The sequence below is a fragment of the Arachis hypogaea genome, chromosome 4, assembly GCF_003086295.3.
Source record: "Arachis hypogaea cultivar Tifrunner chromosome 4, arahy.Tifrunner.gnm2.J5K5, whole genome shotgun sequence".
In the NCBI taxonomy this organism is placed as follows: Eukaryota; Viridiplantae; Streptophyta; class Magnoliopsida; order Fabales; family Fabaceae; genus Arachis; species Arachis hypogaea.
Window position 1 is genome coordinate 38,372,204 of NC_092039.1, and position 19,688 is coordinate 38,391,891.

At 33.7% G+C, this 19,688-nt stretch overlaps 2 protein-coding genes across 3 annotated transcripts; one reads left to right on the forward strand and one right to left on the reverse strand.

Moving 5' to 3' along the window:
• The first annotated feature begins 349 nt into the window (after nt 1-349).
• On the forward strand, nt 350-14,052 carry LOC112796694 (protein NAP1). Of its 2 annotated transcripts, none has more exons than XM_025839270.2 (24): nt 350-553; nt 1,227-1,678; nt 1,767-1,841; nt 2,497-2,577; nt 2,820-2,900; nt 3,029-3,111; nt 3,783-3,867; nt 4,295-4,420; nt 4,515-4,622; nt 4,878-4,922; nt 4,999-5,141; nt 6,221-6,353; nt 6,600-6,710; nt 7,015-7,093; nt 7,828-8,021; nt 8,351-8,496; nt 8,596-8,677; nt 8,778-8,888; nt 10,101-10,226; nt 10,290-10,429; nt 10,512-10,608; nt 11,670-12,661; nt 12,948-13,160; nt 13,342-14,052. In XM_025839270.2, the coding sequence occupies exons 2-24, from the start codon at nt 1,259-1,261 to the stop codon at nt 13,841-13,843; spliced, it is 4,173 nt and encodes a 1,390-aa protein (XP_025695055.1). In that variant the 5' UTR covers nt 350-553; nt 1,227-1,258; the 3' UTR covers nt 13,844-14,052. The 2 variants fall into 2 exon arrangements, with proteins under 2 accessions (XP_025695055.1, XP_072091618.1); XM_072235517.1 differs by having other exon boundaries at nt 364-553; nt 1,161-1,678.
• Nucleotides 14,053-14,234: 182 nt separating this feature from the next.
• LOC112796695 (DNA-directed RNA polymerases II, IV and V subunit 3) lies at nt 14,235-17,536 on the reverse strand. Its single transcript, XM_025839272.3, has 3 exons — nt 16,783-17,536; nt 15,916-16,156; nt 14,235-14,786 (listed from the first exon to the last, which is right to left on the reverse strand). Exons 1-3 carry the CDS (start codon nt 17,244-17,246, stop codon nt 14,514-14,516), a joined length of 978 nt encoding a protein of 325 aa, XP_025695057.1. The 5' UTR covers nt 17,247-17,536; the 3' UTR covers nt 14,235-14,513.
• Nucleotides 17,537-19,688: the final 2,152 nt, after the last annotated feature.

Sequence of the window (19,688 nt, forward strand, 5' to 3'; positions counted from 1 at the left end):
AGAAGAGTTGATTTTAAAAAAATCAATGTTTCGTGTATATTCTTTATGGTTAATATTTTTCTAATGTAAATATTTTCTTAACAATTAACGTATATTTAATTTATTTTATTAATTTAAAAATAATTAATTAATGATTATTATATTTTTATACGAATATCAAAATAAAAAACATTTGAAATCAAAATAATATTATTGAATAAAATTGTTCTCGAGAATTTTGTAAATCAAAAGAAAAAATGTTAGTCATGTGAAAATATTTTTAATTTGATAAAATTAAAATATAATAGTGAAAATTTATTAAATAATTTTATATATTTCAATAATAAGACGAATAAATATAAAAATATTTATTAGAGTGAAGGGAAGCAGCAAGCTTCTAAAACTAGCAATAATATCATATCAGCGCTGAAAAAAATGCAGAAGCAGCTCCCACACTTTTGCATTACTACTTCCACCATTCTCATTCTCATTCTCATAATGAATCATTCATTTTCATTCCAATCTCAGATCTGATTTCGCACCTCTTCCAACAACTCAATCATCTTCTCTCACTGTAAGTTTTCTCATCTGTCTCTTTCTCTCTTATTTTTCGGGAAAAATGTGGAAAGGGGAAAGTCTTTTCACTCACTCTCTCTCAATTGATTTTGGCTCCTTCTAAAGCAAAATGCTTCTGCTTTTTTTTTTTTTTGTTCGGTTGTGCTTGCCTTACTGCTTTTGCTCTGAAAAACTCTGGTTCATTTAATTTGTGAGTTAGTTTACTGTTTCTAGCACCTCTTCTGCTGATCAATGTTACAGTTCGTTCAGTCAAAGGAATCGAGAAACTATGGTCAGAAATGGGATTAGGTTTTTTTTCTTAGTAAATTGTTTTGCTTATAAACTAAAAAAAAAAAAGAAGTTTGATGCTTTGAACTTTCTAATTTAGCTGCCTCAAGAATTGTGTTTGGTGTGATCCTGCTGGCTTCTAAGCTCATTCTTTAATTATTTTTGTGGTGTTATATATTTATTTGTTTATTTTTGTTTTGGGAAAATAATAGGTGTGGACTTTAGAATTTCCAGGGAATTTTGAAGTTGTTGTTTTAGATTGAGAATTTTTCTTAAGAGGCCCCATTTTATTATTTTTTTTCTTGACAATTATTTTGGAATATTGTGGAATTGTGAAGTGAGAGAAGCTTTGGTTAGTGGTGGTGATTTTGTATGGATTTGATTCTGGAACGCTTGATGTGCAGAAAAGTTTGTGTGTAGTGGTGACTATTGGTTCATGGCAAGGTCAAGGCAAAAGTTTTCGAATCAGGATTCTTCGTTATCGCCTACCGCTGCAAGATCGAGGGAGTGGGATGGTCCTTCTAGATGGACTGACTATCTGGGTACCGAAATCAATTCTCCATTGTCATCTACCAGCTCCAAGAATTTCTACAATGATGCGCAGTCCCAGACCACCATGCCGTCCCAGTCCCATAAGGGTCTTAACATGCAGTGGGTGGTTCAACTCACCGAAGTTGCCGAAGGTCTTATGGCTAAAATGTATAGGTTGAACCAGCTTTTGGATTATCCGGATCCCATCAATCATGTATTTTCAGATGGGTTTTGGAAAGCTGGTGTATTCCCCAACCATCCTAGAATCTGTGTGATGCTCTCTAAGAAATTTCCTGAACACTTCAGCAAATTGCAACTTGAACGTGTAAGAAGTGATGTATGCTGTGCTTTGAATTTTGTGTATTGATCAAAACCCCCATGGGATTTCCTCATTTGAGAAGAAATGGCTGCAGATAGATAAGATTGCTTGGGATTCAATGCAAGATCATGCAGAACTTCATCTACAAAGCTTGGAACCTTGGGTGCAGGTGTGATTTTCTTTCCTTTTTTTTTTCCCATTTGGTTCCCCCTTTCATATCTGACAAGTTATTACATGAATAATTGTCGATTAAAGGCTTAAACATTCCATTGCATGCCCTCATCTTAATTCTTACCTGACTAGCTTGACTTGATTGAGGTTTGTTAAGACTTGCCAAATTCGACTTGTCAATATCTTTTTTTACTCTACTAATTTGCACGAGTGAATAGGACTTTGAACATTGGTTATTCGTTGTAGCTTTTTCTTTCTCTTCATTTTTTTAAAAGTTGTGTCGGAGGAAAGGTTGGGAGAGAGTAAAAGTGAAAGATGAAGCTTATACCTAAGTCTATAACCTTTAATTAGACTTCAATGAGATAGATTTGTTACAAGTCCCACGTCTCTCAAGGGATGTGGTCTCTAGAGTGTTTATAAGTGTGAGATGTCTTTCACCTCTTGTGCTAGTTTTTGAGGTGAGTTAGGCCCATTCAATTCTAATAAGATTTATAGGTTCCACCATCGTTATGATTTGTGATTGTGACCAATAAATGATCCGTTGGAGTAATTTTATGTGGACTAAAACTTGCTCACCTTTGCCATATCGTTTAGATTTCCAGTTCAACTGTATGTTCCCTGAACTAACTCAGCAAGCATTGTGTGTGTAACAGCTACTTCTTGACTTGATGGTGTTCCGTGAACAAGCTCTGCGGCTTATATTGGACCTGAGTAGTACAGTAATTACTTTGTTGGTAAGTCTGAATATTGTTTCTTTCCTTCAACATGAGTTGCTCTGATGTTGAATGGATTTTGAAACTAGTTTTCCCGTACACACATAATGTTATATGCAATGACATCAAACTTTTTCCTACAAAACCATTCAATTTTTACCCGTTCATGTGGAGATGGTACTTTAGTGTATAGTCGTAGTGTATGATAGAATTCTTAGCATTTGAAATAAACTAATAGCATAATTACTGCATCATTTTTGCAGCCCCACCAGAATTCTCTTATACTACATGCATTTATGGATCTCTTCTGTTCCTTCGTGCGGGTCAACCTTTTTTCCGAGAAGGCAGGTTTTCTTTTCAGTCATGAACGAAAAAGCTATATCGTTATTGAAACCTACCCCCCCCCCCTCTCTCTTCCTTTTCCCAATTATACATCGGTGAAATTATATCTACACTAATGCTTTCATAACAGATTCCAAGGAAGATGTTGCTACAGACGTATAACATGCTACATGCAATGTCAAGAAATGAGCGGGATTGTGATTTTTATCATCGGTAAGATATTTTGATTACATTTTCATATATTATCATCGGTTTCTGGTAAAATTTGCAATTTATAGGTGTGCATGTATATGCACATTCAGGGGGAATTTCTCTCTTAAATATGCTAAGAGATAGAAAGCTTTGCTTTATTGATAACTTTTTTTTCTTAGTTCATGTTTCTGGAAAGGATCTCATATCCGTCTTTATCCTGATATTCTCTCTCTTTATGTTATTATAGTTCGTATTTTACAAAAAAAAGAGGGCATACACAAACATAACCTTTTTTAATTGTATATCTATTTTCTGAGAAGAATTCTTTTGTTTTTGGTTGAGACATGGGAAAAAACTTCACAAAAAAAAAAGCAGACAGGCCTTACACATGTAATTATGCATTACATATGGAAAAGGGTAAAGATGGTTCGGCATTTCTAGAAAGGGCATTACTCCTATACTAGTCAGTTTTGGGAAATGGGTGGGGGTGTCATTGTCGGGAGGTGATGATTGATGGACTTAATTGGGAAAAGTAAGATCTGAGACAAAATTAGTTAAGGATCATAAAAGTGGACTACACTAGCTTTATTATGCAATTCTTTCATGATTCTTTAAATCATGTTTTTTCTTTACACGTATTTTGAAGGAAATAAATGTTAATTTATTCATTTCTTATGTTTATTTCTCTACAGCTTGGTTCAATTCATTGACTCTTATGATCCCCCACTGAAAGGATTACAAGAAGACCTAAATTTTGTGAGCCCCCGTATTGGAGAGGTTAGTCGCTTTCTTTTGTGTGTACTGAAAATTTCTAATTGGGATAGGATTACAAGAAGACCTAAATTTTATTTTATTTTATTTTTTTATATTTTTCCTTTCTTTGTTATTTTGTGTAACTGAGTCTGTTAAAAACCATTGATGTAGGAACTTTCCATTGCTTACTTATAGTCTTCCATATCCACTATGATTTTCATCCATGATGAGTCTACATCGCCTGTTACTCGTAACATTTTCAAAAGAATGCAAAATGTCCTCAAATTCAATAGGAAGATTAAACATCTTAGCACTGTTTTATGTATACACATCGTATTATTTTTGTATGAAGAATTTGTTTTTGTTGGTTTCCTTTATGGATGAATACATGTGATTGCATTTGGAAAACTGTTAATATACTGCCATTGACAATTTTGATATCATTTCTCAGGTACTAGAGGCTGTAGGCCCTATTATTTTTCTATCGACAGACACAAGGAAACTTAGAAATGAGGGGTTTTTAAGTCCATATCATCCCCGATATCCAGACATTCTCACAAATTCTGCCCATCCCATGGTAATGTTAAATTTTCAAAACATATTGATACTTTATTCTTAAAAGATAATTATTTCTATAACAAAACTGTGTTCTTTTATCATTCAACATGCAGAGGGCACAAGATCTTGCAAATGTAACTGCATATCGAGAATGGGTATTACTTGGGTATCTTGTATGTCCTGATGAGCTGCTTCGTGTCACTAGCATTGATATTGCTTTGGTATGTTCCATGCTTATACAACTAACTTAGAGATGTGTCCGACAGTGTATGTTAAGATGGAGGTCTAATGCACTTTACCAATTAGTTTAATGCGAGCTTCTGAGTTTACCCTTTTTTCAAAAAAAAAAGTTTGATGTTCTTTCATCCAAGTTATTCAAATAAAACGTCATTATAGCTAAAACAATATTTTACACTTGAATTATTGGAGTTATGCCAAGTTTACTTCTTAATTTCTGGTTGCTCATGGCATTTCAGGTTGTTTTGAAGGAGAACCTAGTGCTCACATTATTCAGGGATGAGGTAAATTTGACATATTGGCTTTCAAATATTTTCTTTTAACTGCTGTAACTGACAATTTGTAATAATCAACATACAGTACATACTCTTGCACGAGGATTACCAGTTATATGTTCTGCCTCGAATATTAGAATCTAAGAAGATGGCAAAATCTGGACGTACAAAGCAAAAAGAGGCTGATTTGGAGTATAATGTTGCAAAGCAGGTTGAGAAAATGATAAGGTATATTCAAAATACCTGTGTAAATATCTTAAATTCTAACATAATCGGGGAACTATTTAAATTTGTAGTACTTCTAAATCCTGAATCCCATTGAGAAAATAATGTGCTTAAAAATTTGGGGAAGTGTACCATTTATGAGTTCTCGGGGTGATTTTATAAAGGGTTGGGATTATCAGATTTTATATTTCGGTTGCTTTATTTTGGGTTTAGTGGTTTTATCAGCCTCTTTATCGTGTTTGACAAATTCATTTGCATGTAATATTGCCGTTTGATATTCAGAGGGAATGGAGTGCATACTTTGTTGTTACTTGTGGTATATAATGCACATGCTTCTGGCTTGCCTTAATTTATAATTAAAGCAGACACTGTAGCTTTCCAAGAAACAACAGGACAAAGAAAACGAAAGCAGAAGAAAGAATGTAGTTGTCTAAAAGTTTTCTTTTCTTTTGTTTTTTGTTTTTGTTTAAATCTATTTCTAAAAATCTTTTGGATGTAATTGCAGTAGTAAGATATCTGTGATCTCTTAGAGAACAAATGACAATGAAAACTATCTTTCTAGAAAGATGTAATGTATTAAATTGTTCAAAAGATTGATATATTGATCACTACTCTTGATGTATTGTTGGACATGTAAATCATTCACATGCAATGTGTTTTAGTTGGTATGTTGTGACATGTTAAAAAATTTAAGAAGTGTATTAATTAATATAGTGAGTATACTTTGATTTGATACTAACACCCCTAGGTGAGGTCTGATAAATCTAAAGACAAACGTCAATTATTAGGTTCAAGTGCTCAACAAATTACGAAATACTTGTTGGAAAAATAAGTGGCATTTTCAACTAAAATGTGTATACAAGAGGTGACTGTGTCATGTTAAGGAATAAAGTGTAAACTACTTTTCCAAAAGAAAGTTGGCATTACTACAAGAAAGCACTTCTGCAAATCTGATGTGTGCACACATTTTTTTCCATACTTTCATATTCTTCATATTTATTTGTTTGTCTTCATTTTATTTTAATGTGTATGGCATAATAACGGTTAACAGTGTTAAACACAAAAATAAATGAATTTTTCAGCGAAGTTCATGAACAAGCAATATATTCCTGTGATGCCATACATCGTGAAAGGAGAATTTTACTGAAACAAGAAATTGGAAGAATGGTGCTGTTTTTTACTGATCAGCCCAGTCTATTGGCCCCTAACATTCAGGTTCTTTCTATTAACATATTTGACATGTATACAGATTGACGAGTGTATCTGACATTTGTCTTACATTCTTAAGATGTTTGGTGGCCTCATGATGGCATATTATATTTTGTCTCATTCCTGGAAATTTCAGCCCTGTACCATGTTCTTTCTATAACTTTGAAATCAGTTGTGTATTTTGTTATATTTTCATTTTTCTACAGCTATTTAAGATGACTTGTTTATGAGAGGATGTAATCTTTCATGCAGATGGTGTTTTCAGCATTGGCTTTAGCACAGTGTGAAGTGATATGGTATTTCCAACATGTAGGGATTGCTTCTTCAAAATCTAAAACTACTCGGGTGGTACCAGTGGACATAGTAAGCATTTGTTCTTTATTTCCTTTATGGTCTTTTCTGCCTAACTACTGGCCTCTTGCAAACAACCTACCAAGGAAGATAGAGTTTACAGTGGTGAGAGGAAGAAGAACAAGGACTACATGTAATGGAGAAGGAGAAAATAGAAAATACTCTACTTCGGTGGATTTGTTTGCTGGATGGATTGTAATTGGGTGAAAAGTTTTTTTATTCTTTACTACTTGTTTTTATTTTTCTTTCAGTGTATTGTTCGAATCTATTGATTAGATGATTGTCTTGCCTTCAAAGTTTCATGGTCATGTTACAGGACCCAAATGACCCAACCATTGGATTTCTGTTAGATGGAATGGACCATTTATGTTGCTTGGTACGCAAATACATTGCAGGTTAGATTGATTTTATGTTTACTAACTTCTCCTATGTTCAGGGAATATAATATCTAACAAGTGTTTTGCATTGTTGTGAAAGAATATTATTCCGTACTATGTGCACTCACATTCCAATGTTATTGATACCCTTAAAAATGTCTGCATTCTGCTTTAAGCCTCTAACCAGGGTTGTCAAATCCACTAAATCTACACACTGTCAAGTCGTAGGCATGTAGCCTCCATGTTTTATCATAGCTTTCATAATGAATCTGAAATGGTGGCTGTTCCATAGTGTGGGATCTCACCTTTTCTCTTTGGCAAAAGTTTTTCTTTTGTTATTATCTGGTTCTAGCAGTAAAAGAAAAGAGAACTCCCATATTGGTGACAACTATAGGGTGTGTTGTTGCATGTTTAAAATTGTAAAGGAAAAATGCAGTTATTCTTTTCATGGAGACTTCGCTGTTAGTCTAGAGTTGTCAGTTCTGAATGGTAGAAGTTGGGATATGTCTCTGGTATGGAAGCTTTGACTTAGGAATCAGATATTAAATGGTGTAAAAAATTCCTTGACAAGCTGTTTTCTAACGAATGATCCATGATTTTCTTTAATATATTAAATTGTATTTTTGTATTATAATTGATACTTTGTATGTTCTATATGCAACTCTTAGTTACTACTGCTAGTGTTGCTTTCTCCTTTAACTTTCCGTGTAACTTTTGCCTTAATCTTTTTTGGAATTTCCCCCTTATTGCAGCAATTCGTGGTTACTCACTGTCATATCTTTCATCATGTGCGGGAAGAATCCGTTTTTTGCTGGGGACCCCTGGAATGGTAGCACTTGATTTAGATGCCAGCTTGAAAGGACTTTTTCAGCAGATTGTCCACCACCTTGAAAACTTACCAAAACCACAGGGTGAAAATATATCTGCTATAACTTGTGATCTATCGGTATGTTAGAAATCCTTGTGGACCATTTTATAATAATCTTATACGTAGGATATATGCCTTCTTTCATAAGCTTTGATATGCCTTAATCCACAGTTGTGACTTCCATTCAATAATTTTACATGTCATTTTGCTTATAATAAATCAAGTCACTGTTATGACAAAGAAAGCTAAGTTCTGAAATCATGCTAGTGAGGGCTGATTCATACAAAGATTGTCAGTTCACCTTTGCTCTTAGGTGCCAGAATCATAGTTTATAGTTTTCCGAGTCCTTTATGCTGTTATAGTTATTAATAATTTTATAGTTTTCTGACATGTACCCATTCTTTCAGGATTTTCGAAAGGATTGGCTATCAATTTTATTGATAGTCACCTCATCACGTTCTTCTATAAACATTAGGCACTTGGAGAAAGCTACAGTTTCCACTGGCAAAGAAGGCTTATTGTCTGAGGGGAATGCTGCTTATAATTGGTCCAGGTTTTTATCCTGGTTTTGATTTTCTTTGCACCGCTATTCTCTACGTACAAACAAAAGCTAAAACAAATCAGGATGATATCTGGTTTTCTTTTGATGCAGATGTGTAGATGAATTGGAATCCCTACTTTCAAAGCACGGTAGTCTTAGGAAGCTCTATTTCTACCACCAGCATCTAACTGCTGTGAGTGTCCCCACTCTGCCTCCCACATAACTTATTTCTGCAACTTGATGTTATATATCATTTCTTTCATTTTAAAACCCAAAGTATTTTCCTATGAAAGGTTTTTAGAAATACTATGTTTGGTCCCGAAGGACGGCCTCAACATTGCTGTGCTTGGCTTGGCATTGCTAGTAGTTTTCCAGAGTGTGCATCTCCTATTGTTCCAGAAGAGGTAAAACCAAAGTCTCCCTGACATTCTTCTACTGTAGTTGTTTAGTATTGACCAAAACGTTGAAATCATTAACTGCAAGTTGCAATGGAGTTGTACTTCGTTTCACTTTTATGGTATGATATTTAGCTACTGTATTTTTGCTCACATGAAGACGTGGTCTGCAAATATTTATGATTTATATTTCTAACTTTCATTTTTTTTTTAAATAATAACAAAAGAAAGAATTGCATTAAGGTATTGACTACTGAGGGAACAATAGAGAATTTCATTTATGTTAATATGTAAGAAACCTGGTCACATCTAAGAGAAGTACAAATTCTGTTGCAATGGATTCAAAGCTGATATCAGTGTCTGATATGAAACTGTAAACAAGATAGTAAAGATACAAGAGTGTTTGACAGACCCACCACTCTTCCAAAAGAAGCCAACAACCACACCTTAAAAGCTCTCTATTAAGGGAGATAAACTATTTTCCTTAAATACAACATCAAACATCTCATACTAGATGTGGGACTTTGGAAACCCCATTATAACCAAGTCCCTAACAAATTACCATTAATGTACAATTTGTGACTGCCTTTGTCCAATTTGAAAAGATGGTAGAATCTCGTCTTAAGTGGTTGGACATACGGGAAGAAGATCGACATAGCATCCAATTAGAAGGGTAGATCAAATAGCAGATAGACTAGTGGTGAAAGGTAGAGGAAGACCTAAAAAAGACCATATAGGAGGTGGTCAAAGGGGATCTATCTAAAATTTTTCATTATAAACATGATCTATGATAAGACACAATGGCGTTGTTTGATCCATGTAGGCATGTAGCTGACCCCATCTAGTGTGATAAGGGTTTGTTGTTGTAATAAAAATGAAGAATTGCTTTATTGCAAAAAATAGAGAGTCAATGGCACCTAATGATCTTTTAGGAGTGGGTGTTTCACATGTCTGTAATGGTTGATAGTTCATACAATTGTTGCATTTATAAAATATGGCTTATTGTTAATCTTACTTCAAGGTAATGAATAACTCTGGTTCTGTTTGAATCTGTGTGGTTGCTGTGCATTCTATGTGATTGCAAATCCAAACTTCTAACAATGCTGGTCTCAAAAGTACAAAGCATATAGGTCAAAAATTGAAACTTTATCATGTAAGCTTCCTTGACAAAGCTGGGAAATATCAAATAAATGTGATCACTGTATTTTTGTCTGCAAGCAGGTTACGAAAATTGGAAGGGATGCAGTTCTTTACGTTGAATCTTTGATTGAATCCATCATGGGAGGATTGGAAGGACTAATAAATATTCTTGACTCTGAAGGAGGATTTGGTGCACTAGAGAATCAGGTAAACAATTTTGTTTGACTAGTTAACTCCATTTAAGAAAACTGACTGTCAGATCCATTTCAGCTTCTGCCAGAGCAAGCAGCTTCTTATCTGAATCAAGCATCAAGAGTTTCTATTCCATCATTTAAATCTCCAAAAGGAGCAGCTGGCTTTCCGTTACCTGGACATGAAAGCCTACCTGAAAATAATAGTTCTATCAAAATGTATGACACTGTAAACCATTTCCAAACGTATTATGTATAGCAACATATAGATTTTTAATGTCGCTGATTTTTCTATTGACAGGTTAGAAGCTGCAATGCAGAGGTTGACTAATTTGTGCTCAGTCTTAAATGACATGGAGCCTATATGTGTTTTAAACCATGTCTTCGTTCTGAGAGAGGTTAGAATGGATCCTTGTTTTGTTTCTCTTCTTTCCCTTCTGAGATTTACTTATATATGTAGAACAATCTAGGTAATGCTATAAGTTGCATAAATGTTGGTTGGTAAGAAATCTATGATGGAACTACTACTTTTGGGAATATTTCTAGCCTTTTAGAGCTCCTATACAGATAAACTGAAGTAGCCACAGTGACATAGATGCTTGGTTGTTTCAATATGAAGATATCGAAGCATTGGAAAAGCTTGGTAAGGATATTGGTTCAGACAGCATACAGATAATAGAATAGAATAGTAAAGAAATAATGTTTGATCTTGAAACATATAACTATTAAAAAGATTCTTTAACCGAGTAGAATTGCTGATTGTGAATGAAAAGGTCTCACTTGGTAACTATACAATTTAATCTGGTTAAGGTTACTCGTGGGAATGAGAGTCAAGGAATTATTTTCCCCCATCCCTCCCCCCCCCCCCCCTTCTCTCCTCTTTTTTCCTTCCTCTATTCGAGAGAATCATGTTCCAGAAATATTTTGTTCAAAACAAAATTTGAATGACATCAACATTCCTCTAGTTACGTGTAGAAGTACAGTATGAAATCTTGCATTTAAAACTGTCTAATTGTGATAATAACAATAACAATAACAATAACAATAACAATAACAATAACGATAATATGCATGGATTAATCACTGATGATAATTATTGGACACTGGTTCGATATGGCTCTTCTAAGGGATATACACTTCAGAGAGTGAAGCGCATGAAATAGACCCTGATAAGGAAATCAAGGGAGTAGCTCACATCCATGTTCTGTTGTCCAGATGTTTGTACATGTGAAATCCTGAGCCATTGGTTTTCTCAACAACAGGAGGCAATGCTGTCTATACCATTGGAAGTATTGTTCTCATTTTTAAAGGTCCACAGCCAATATTGATTGCATTCAAGTAATGGATCAACACATTAAACCCAAGCCATTACACATTCACTCCCACTTTGTTTGTTGTACTGTTTCCAAACCAGTACATTCCTTCTGTTCTTATTTTCTTACTCATGCTTCTTTTGCAGTACATGAGAGAATGCATTCTTGGCAACTTCAGGAGAAGATTACTTAGTGTTTTAAAAACAGATAATGATCTGCAACGGCCTTCTGTTCTGGAATCACTGATTCAGAGGCATGTTAGCATAGTGCATCTTGCAGAGCAGCACATCAGCATGGACATCACTCAGGGTATTCGTGAAGTTTTGCTTTCAGAATCCTTTTCAGGGCCAGTTTCTTCTTTGCACTTGTTTGAGAAGCCAACAGACCAACACACAGGATCAGCCACTGAATCTGTATGCAATTGGTATATTGAAAACATAATCAAGGACATATCTGGTGCTGGTATCTTGTTTGTTCCAATCCATAAATGCTTCAAGAGTACAAGGCCTGTTGGTGGATATTTCGCAGATTCAGTCACTGATCTCAGGGAACTGCAGGCATTTGTTCGTATTTTTGGTGGCTATGGGGTAGACAGGCTAGACAGGATGCTAAAAGAACACACAGCTGCACTTTTAAATTGTATTGACACATCATTGCGATCTAACCGTGACGTCCTCGAGTCAGTTGCTACCAGCCTGCATGCTGGTGATAGATTTGAAAGAGAAGCTTCCATGAGGCAAATAGTTGATCTGGAAACTTTGATTGGTTTTTGTGTTCAGGCTGGCCTAGCCCTGGCTTTTGATCGGCTACTATCTGAGGCTTCTGGTGCTGTACTTGAAGAAGGTGCTCCCCTGATACATTCACTTTTAGCTGGGGTGGTTAAGCATCTGCCTGATGAAGTACCAGAAAAGGAAGAAATCAAGAGAATAAGATCAGTGGCAAATATTGCAGATGTGGTCAATGATCATGATTCTATTTGGGTGAGATCAATTTTAGAGGAAGTTGGCGGTGCAAGTGATGGGTCATGGAGCTTGTTACCATACTTATTTGCAACATTTATGACGTCAAATATTTGGTCCACTACCGCATTCAATGTTGACACAGAGGGTTTTACTAACAATATCCACTGTTTAGCCAGGTCAGTATGAATAATTATCCAAGCTATATGTTATTATCGTGCTTAATTTTTGTAATTATTTGGAGCTTGTATTTGCATAGCCGTAATCTGACCCAATGCTGTTGGAATTGGATTGACATACAACAAGCCTACATGTTATTGTTGTCTCTCTCTCCTCCCCCCCCCCCCCCCCTCTCTTCCTACTTCCCTCCCTCTTCTTCTCTTGGGGGCGGGGTTGGAGATCAATGTACTACGCATACTTATTTCGGTATCTTTTATCTGGCTCTAACCCCTTACAACTGAGCAGATGTATTTCGGCGGTGATTGCCGGAAGCGAGTTTGTGAGATTGGAACGGGAACATCAGCACAGGTCGTCATTATCAAATGTGCATGCTAGTGAGGGAATGGATCCTGAACTAACAGGTCATGTGTCAGCTGAAGCAAGCATCAAGTCCACGCTGCAGTTATTTGTGAAGCTCTCTGCTGAGATCATACTGGATTATTGGAGCGAAACACATAGGTAAATATATCAAATTTTTACCTTTAGGGATATGGTATTATTTAATGTAGCAGCACGTCAAATGACTACTATAAGCTCTACATCATTGCTATATTTGCCTGGAACGTTCTCATTTTGTAGTTTACTAAGATCTTTTTCTTTTTGGTGTTATTTTTATTTTTACATATTGGGTTATGTGCAGATCTCATCTTGTAGCACAGCTTATCTTCCTAGACCAACTCTGCGAGATCTCACCATACCTTCCAAGAAGCTCATTGGAAACTCACGTTCCTTACTCCATTCTCCGCTCAATATACAGCCAATACTACGCAGATACTCCATCAACCCCATTGGCAATACTGAATTCATCTCCCCGTCATTCACCTGCCATCATACTAGCTCATGCTTCTCCTGTCTTAAGGCAGCCTCGCGGGGACTCCACACCTCAGCATTACACCAATGACTCATCCGGATATTTCAAAGGGTCATCATCACATAGCCAAGAACACATCTATGAGATTGATACCAGCAACTTAAGGAGCATGGAAAACCGGCAGAGGAACGCTCGTCGCTCTGGTCCTTTGGATTATGGCGCTAGCCGTAATAGAGTCAAATCTGTTGAAGGGTCAACTTCTGGGAGTACTGGGCCAAGTCCACTCCCTAGGTTTGCAGTATCTAGATCTGGTCCGTTAGCATACAAGTAGTAATATTGTTTAAGATACTTCAGAAAGAGCTGGTAAATTATTCACCATTTGTTAGTGATCAGTTGTTCATAATATCATAAATCATCTAAGCAGGTTCCCACAAGTTTTGGCAAAATGTATATCATCATATCATACCAAATGTTTCTTTTGTAGTAGCCTGGATAGTTTAAAATCAATGTCATATTAAGTCTCCGCTGTGCTAGTCAGAACTCGGAACCAAGTTATCATGCTTTATCTATCGCTTTGCTTTATTTAAGCCATTTCCTTGACCTTTCGCAGGGAAAACACCTTAGAATCTGCATACTTTCCCGCTGTTTCACACATTGTTTTTCCAAAAATTTAATATATTTCAAATTAGTTATCATTCTGAGACTTAAAAACAAAATATAAATTTTATGAATAAGAAGATTTATAGGTTATATTGCAAGTGAAATTATGTGAAAATACTTCATCACTTATTGTGAAGAAACTAATTAGTTGTACTTTGCTAGAATGCAATAGCTCTAAAAAATGTTACCATAAGCTAACCACTGTTTGCAAAGTTACACAAAGTTGAAAGTTCTCTATCTCCACATGACAAAAGGTGAGATAATCAGCATCCTTGGTTAATACAATGTACCAACATATTCAACAATAAAAACTTTGCCATGCTATCTAACAATAATTTTGATCAACCTCCTCGCATATGTGCACCCAGCTCACCAAACTGATCATCAGCCTCAACTGTGTCCTCAGATAGCCGTACAGCATCCAGCTTCTGTTTCAGGATTTCAATGGCATTTAGCAACAACTGAGAAGCTTTTATGGCTCCAGTAGTTTCCACAGTGAATATAAAGCTATCCTGTTTTGCATTGATTTCTACAAGGCCGGGCTTCCCCATTGCTTCAGCTTTCTTGATGACCTCATCATCATAGGTGTATGCCTCGGCATCAACCACCATAACCTGATAAATACTAGAAGCTTGGTTACAATAAACACCTTGATACAATTGTATCATAGCAGTGAAAAGTTTGGTATTTTATGATATGTTGAATGAGAAGGAAGGATTCACCATAAAAATCAAACTGAACTTACAAATCAGTATGAAGAGCCATATATTAACAGTTCAAAGACACAGCATTTTGTGCTTGATTCAATCAGTAAGATGGCACAATTACAATCATGGGTTCCTTAATCACTTAATCCCAACATTAGCATTTTATATATTGTTTTTGAAACCTATGGTTCATTATGCAATTGCTTGCTTAGAAACTGACTGGCCCTGATGCAGCAAATCCTTCACAATGTTTTTAGCAATCTCCTTGTTACTTTCATAATTCATACACTTGTTATTTTACATGCAAAATCTTCCTTGGAAGTACAACTTAGAATGATGTCATACAAAGTTGATTACTTTTCATTGGTCAAAATCCAGATTTGCTTTTGGCATAGCCATAAAAGTTTAAGTATAAAAAGCTCCCTAGAGAAACGTCCGTTTGATTCCAAAACAGAAAGGCAAAGGGATGAATGCAGACAAGACACTGTATATTCAAACACCACTTTAATCCAAAATAAAGGGAGAAACACTTTTTTCAAGGTGGTAGCTAGCTTCACCAAAATATAAGACTTGAGTTGTCTCTAAGTTGTAGAATGTGCCTTCACTATGTGACTCTGTAGGCCTACATTACAATTTGATTCTGTAAAATAATGGAAGAAGAATTCCTAAGACCATTAGCAATTAATGTTTCCTCACAAGAAGCATCATGTAATCAATCTATCAGACCATCAAGTTACAAGTGCCAATCATTGATCCCATTGTGAAAGCAAGTAGTACATCTAATATTCTAATTCTAATTCATTGTTCTTTCCTACTTTAACATAAAAGATGCAGATGCATTTTATTGTTCAAAGATGCAGCTTACAATATTAAGGATAAGCATATAATCACAAACTATATAATAAAATACCAGAGTCTAATATAAGCCTCAAACCAGCACTTTTAGGAAAAATCAAGAATCACAGAGCACATAAGTAAGATAAATTGATAACAGCAATTCTAGCATTACTAATGATATCAGTGAAAAGTGACCAACCTGTTGTGTTACTTGATCAATCTCAAAAACAGGGGTAGGACTACTTTCAACCCATTCTTTTTTCTCCTCAAGTGTCAAGCTCTCCATCAAATCCTCATTTATGTGAATCTCCGGCTCATACATGAAAGTAACAGTTGCAGCCGGTGACCACTTCGCATGATCTTTGCCAATCCCCTTCCTAGCAATTGCCCTCAGCTTCACCTCTTGACCTTTCCGCAACTTCACAATTGTAATCCCTCCCCTGAATTTAACAAACAAAAATAAAAAACCTCAAACCACCTAAAATTACACATCCAAGACCAAGATAGCCATGTTATTTCAATTCATTCACTTATTTATAAACACCATCCAGTTGATCTCAGGTATGAACGTAAGCGATGAAACTAGCTTAATTATTGCCTTCGGTAAAACAGATATCATCACAATTCAAATAACTAGGGACTTCAGTTACACAAGAATTAATCTATATATCAAAATTTTTACACCACTGAAATTCACACTTGCAGTGTCACCAAAAAAACAATTTCCACGCAAAATAATTTTAGAAAAAAAAAACAAAAGGATCAATTAAAAACAATTACCAAAAAGTTCCTTCAATTTTTTCAAGAAATGAGTAAAATAAAAATCACCTTGCCTAAAAGAAAAAAAAAAAAGAAAAGAAAACAACCCCTACTTGAAAACGAAAATACACATTTGTGCCTTTAAAGGGAATATAGGCATAAATTTGTATTCTTCCAATGCATCAAACACATTGAGGATTTAATAATTTTTTTTCTGTTAAAATTTTCCACATCTAATATCTAATATCCTTAACAAGTGCCCTAACTGCATTCGTTAGAAAAGAAAGAAAGGGAGGAATAAGAATACTTCTTATTGCCGCTTATGCCATCAGAAGCATCAATGGAGGCAGCAGATTCAGAATAATCAACAGGAACAACGGTGTGGTCAGAGCTGATGAGATCGGAGCTCGTAACATCTTGCGTCTCATCGTTCCTGCAAACAGCCATAAGGTGGAACTCGACGGAGCAAAACTCGCACTGGCCGTCGCCGTCGCACGCGTCGCAGTCACGTGAGAAGCGCATGCTCATCGCCCGGTCGCTTGTGAGAGGGATCAGTCCGAGTCGGTGAGCGATGAACTCGTCGTTGAGTACGGACGAGTTCACCTCGATTTCGACGAGGTCGATGGCGATGGTTGGGACCTCGGCGATCATCACGCGCCGGAGCGCATTGGCGATGGAGGCGTCGGTGTCGCGGAGCTCGAAGCGCGCGTAGTCGTCCCTCAGCTCGCGGATCTTCACGCGCGGCATGCGGGCGTAGGATTGGCCTTCCATTGTTCTGGAAGCTTCTTAACGAAACCCTCAGTCAGTCACTGTGTGGTCTTTGCTACGCAGAGTTCATAGTAGCAGCAAACGGAGTAGACAAGAGAAGTCGAAATAGGTCTTTTAAACCCCTTCCTCAAACCCCAAAGGATAATATGGTCATTTGATTTGTATGTTTTGTAACCCAGAAGGAGGGCTAATGAGTAATCGGCAATCACAGTTGTTTTCCTCCGAAAAAAAAAATTAATACTTAATTAGTCCTTGAATTTATACTCCAACTTCAATTTAATTATTTTTTAATTCTTAAATTTTACAGATGTAACATTGGTCTCTAAAACAATCTTTTGTACAATAACATTAATGAAATGTTGATATAGACAATCAAATTAAAACTTGTAAAATAATACCATTTTAATTTTGATATTTAAATAATTCATAAATAACTCAAATCACTTGTTTTTAAAAAAAAAATTCAATAAATATCACTTATAATATTTTTTTGGCTATTTGAGTGCATAAACAAAAACCACATTTTTTACAAAGTCCAACGTTACATTTGGTTGTTCATATTAGCATTTTATTAACGTTTGTGAATTGAAAATTATTCTATGACTAAGACTAACATAAATTACATTTACAAAATTTAGAGACTAAATAAAAATAATTAAAATATTAAAAACTAAATTAAAACTCGTGTGTAAATTGAAGAACCAAGTTAAATATTATTTTTATTTTTTATAAGGGGTAAAGGATTTTTTATTTAGCAAACAATTTTTTTATTTGATCCAAATTTTCGTAAAAATCTTTGAATAACTATTTAGAATGTAGACATAAAAATCCAATGTAAAAATATATTTAGACTATTTATTTTGAAATAAAAAAAAACTCAATTAATCTTGAAAAGAAAGTTTCACTTCACGTAACATTATCAAATTATTTTAATAATAAAAATACTTTTTTTTAATAATAAACTTGCACAAGATGTCATAAAAATATGATTTTTGAAACTCTTTTTCTGAGAATATATATTTTTAATATCTAATAATTTTTATTACGTTTTTTAATTTTTCAAAAATTTATTTGTTATTTGTATTTTTTAAGATTATTCAACAAATGAACTTTTCAATACCATTTTGGTGGTAAATTATCAAATCTATCTATCTACCTATTTATCTTATTATTTTATTTATATAAAAGTTGATAAGCAAATTTTACTACAACTAAAAGGTAACATTTCATTTATTACTCTATTGTCACATAAATTTTTTTCTCTATGTTGTAATTTTTCTCTATTCATTCAAGAATTTCTACTAATATTATCTTTTAATTAATATTAATAATAAATTTGATCAACAGCCTCCGTTAATAGTATTTTTAATTAATTAATATTAATAATAAATATGACCAATAATTTTCATTAGCATTATCTTTTAATTAATAAATTTAATATCACTATTAAATTATTTTATGAGAAAAATTATCCTATTATTCTTTTTTTTGTCATTAACTATATTTATAAAAATATTATTCTATTTTGATATGTTTTATGTTATAAATCAAATAATCTATATATTATATCTTTCTTAAAATTTGTTAATTATAGAAATTAAATTATAAGTTGTGAAGTCAATTGATATTCAATGATATTAAGAAGAATTATTATAAATATTTAAATTTATTCTAATTTATTCTAATTTTATTTTTTTTTAACTTACATAAATGATTGTAGAATTTTATTTGGTAAAAAAAAATATTTTTGAAGTAGAATTTTATTTTTTGTAGTATTTATACATTATTTTTTATTTAGATATAATTTATCAAAATTAAATAGACAAAAAAATTGATTCTCTTTTCTATACTTTATCAAAAAATTCTACTTAAGTAAATACTATATATATACATTATTAGAATTAGTTTTTATTATACTATATTATAGCACTACATTATACTATAAAATCTTTTATAATATAATTTTTTATTTTACAAATTATATAAATTATTTTAAAATTAATTATAAAATAAAAAACTTATTTATTATCATTTTAGTTATCTAAAAAATTATGTACAAAATAAATAAAACTTCAAAAATAACAAAAACAGGGATCATATATATTTATTAATGACAAATGACTTTTGAATTTATCAAAAAAATTTGTGCATTTGATTCAAATTTTTGTGAAATATTTGGATAATTATTTAAAAGATACATATAAAATAATAGAGAGAAACTTGATCTCTAGTTATCTTTTATTTTTTAAAAATTTTTTGATTATTCAAAAAAATTAAAAAAAAGCCTATTTGACATAAAAATTACTAAATTTTAAAGATTAAAATATTTTATTTTTATAATAGAATTTAATTTTAATATATTCTCAATATAAAATAATTTAAATAGCATATATTAATCATGTAACTTCATGTAAAAAAAATATTTATTTTTTATATTAATAACAT

Excerpts from the sequence above, each read along its gene's own strand:
- LOC112796694 (XM_025839270.2), top strand. The coding sequence starts at position 1,259 with ATGGCAAGGTCAAGGCAAAAGTTTTCGAATCAGGATTCTTCGTTATCG. Across the intron at positions 2,901-3,028 it reads TCAACCTTTTTTCCGAGAAG|ATTCCAAGGAAGATGTTGCT; the intron begins GCAGGTTTTCTT and ends CTTTCATAACAG. Across the intron at positions 10,609-11,669 it reads ATGTCTTCGTTCTGAGAGAG|TACATGAGAGAATGCATTCT; the intron begins GTTAGAATGGAT and ends CTTCTTTTGCAG.
- LOC112796695 (XM_025839272.3), bottom strand. The coding sequence starts at position 17,246 with ATGGAAGGCCAATCCTACGCCCGCATGCCGCGCGTGAAGATCCGCGAG. Across the intron at positions 16,157-16,782 it reads GGCATAAGCGGCAATAAGAA|GGGAGGGATTACAATTGTGA; the intron begins GTATTCTTATTC and ends TGTTAAATTCAG. Across the intron at positions 14,787-15,915 it reads TTGATCAAGTAACACAACAG|GTTATGGTGGTTGATGCCGA; the intron begins GTTGGTCACTTT and ends AGTATTTATCAG.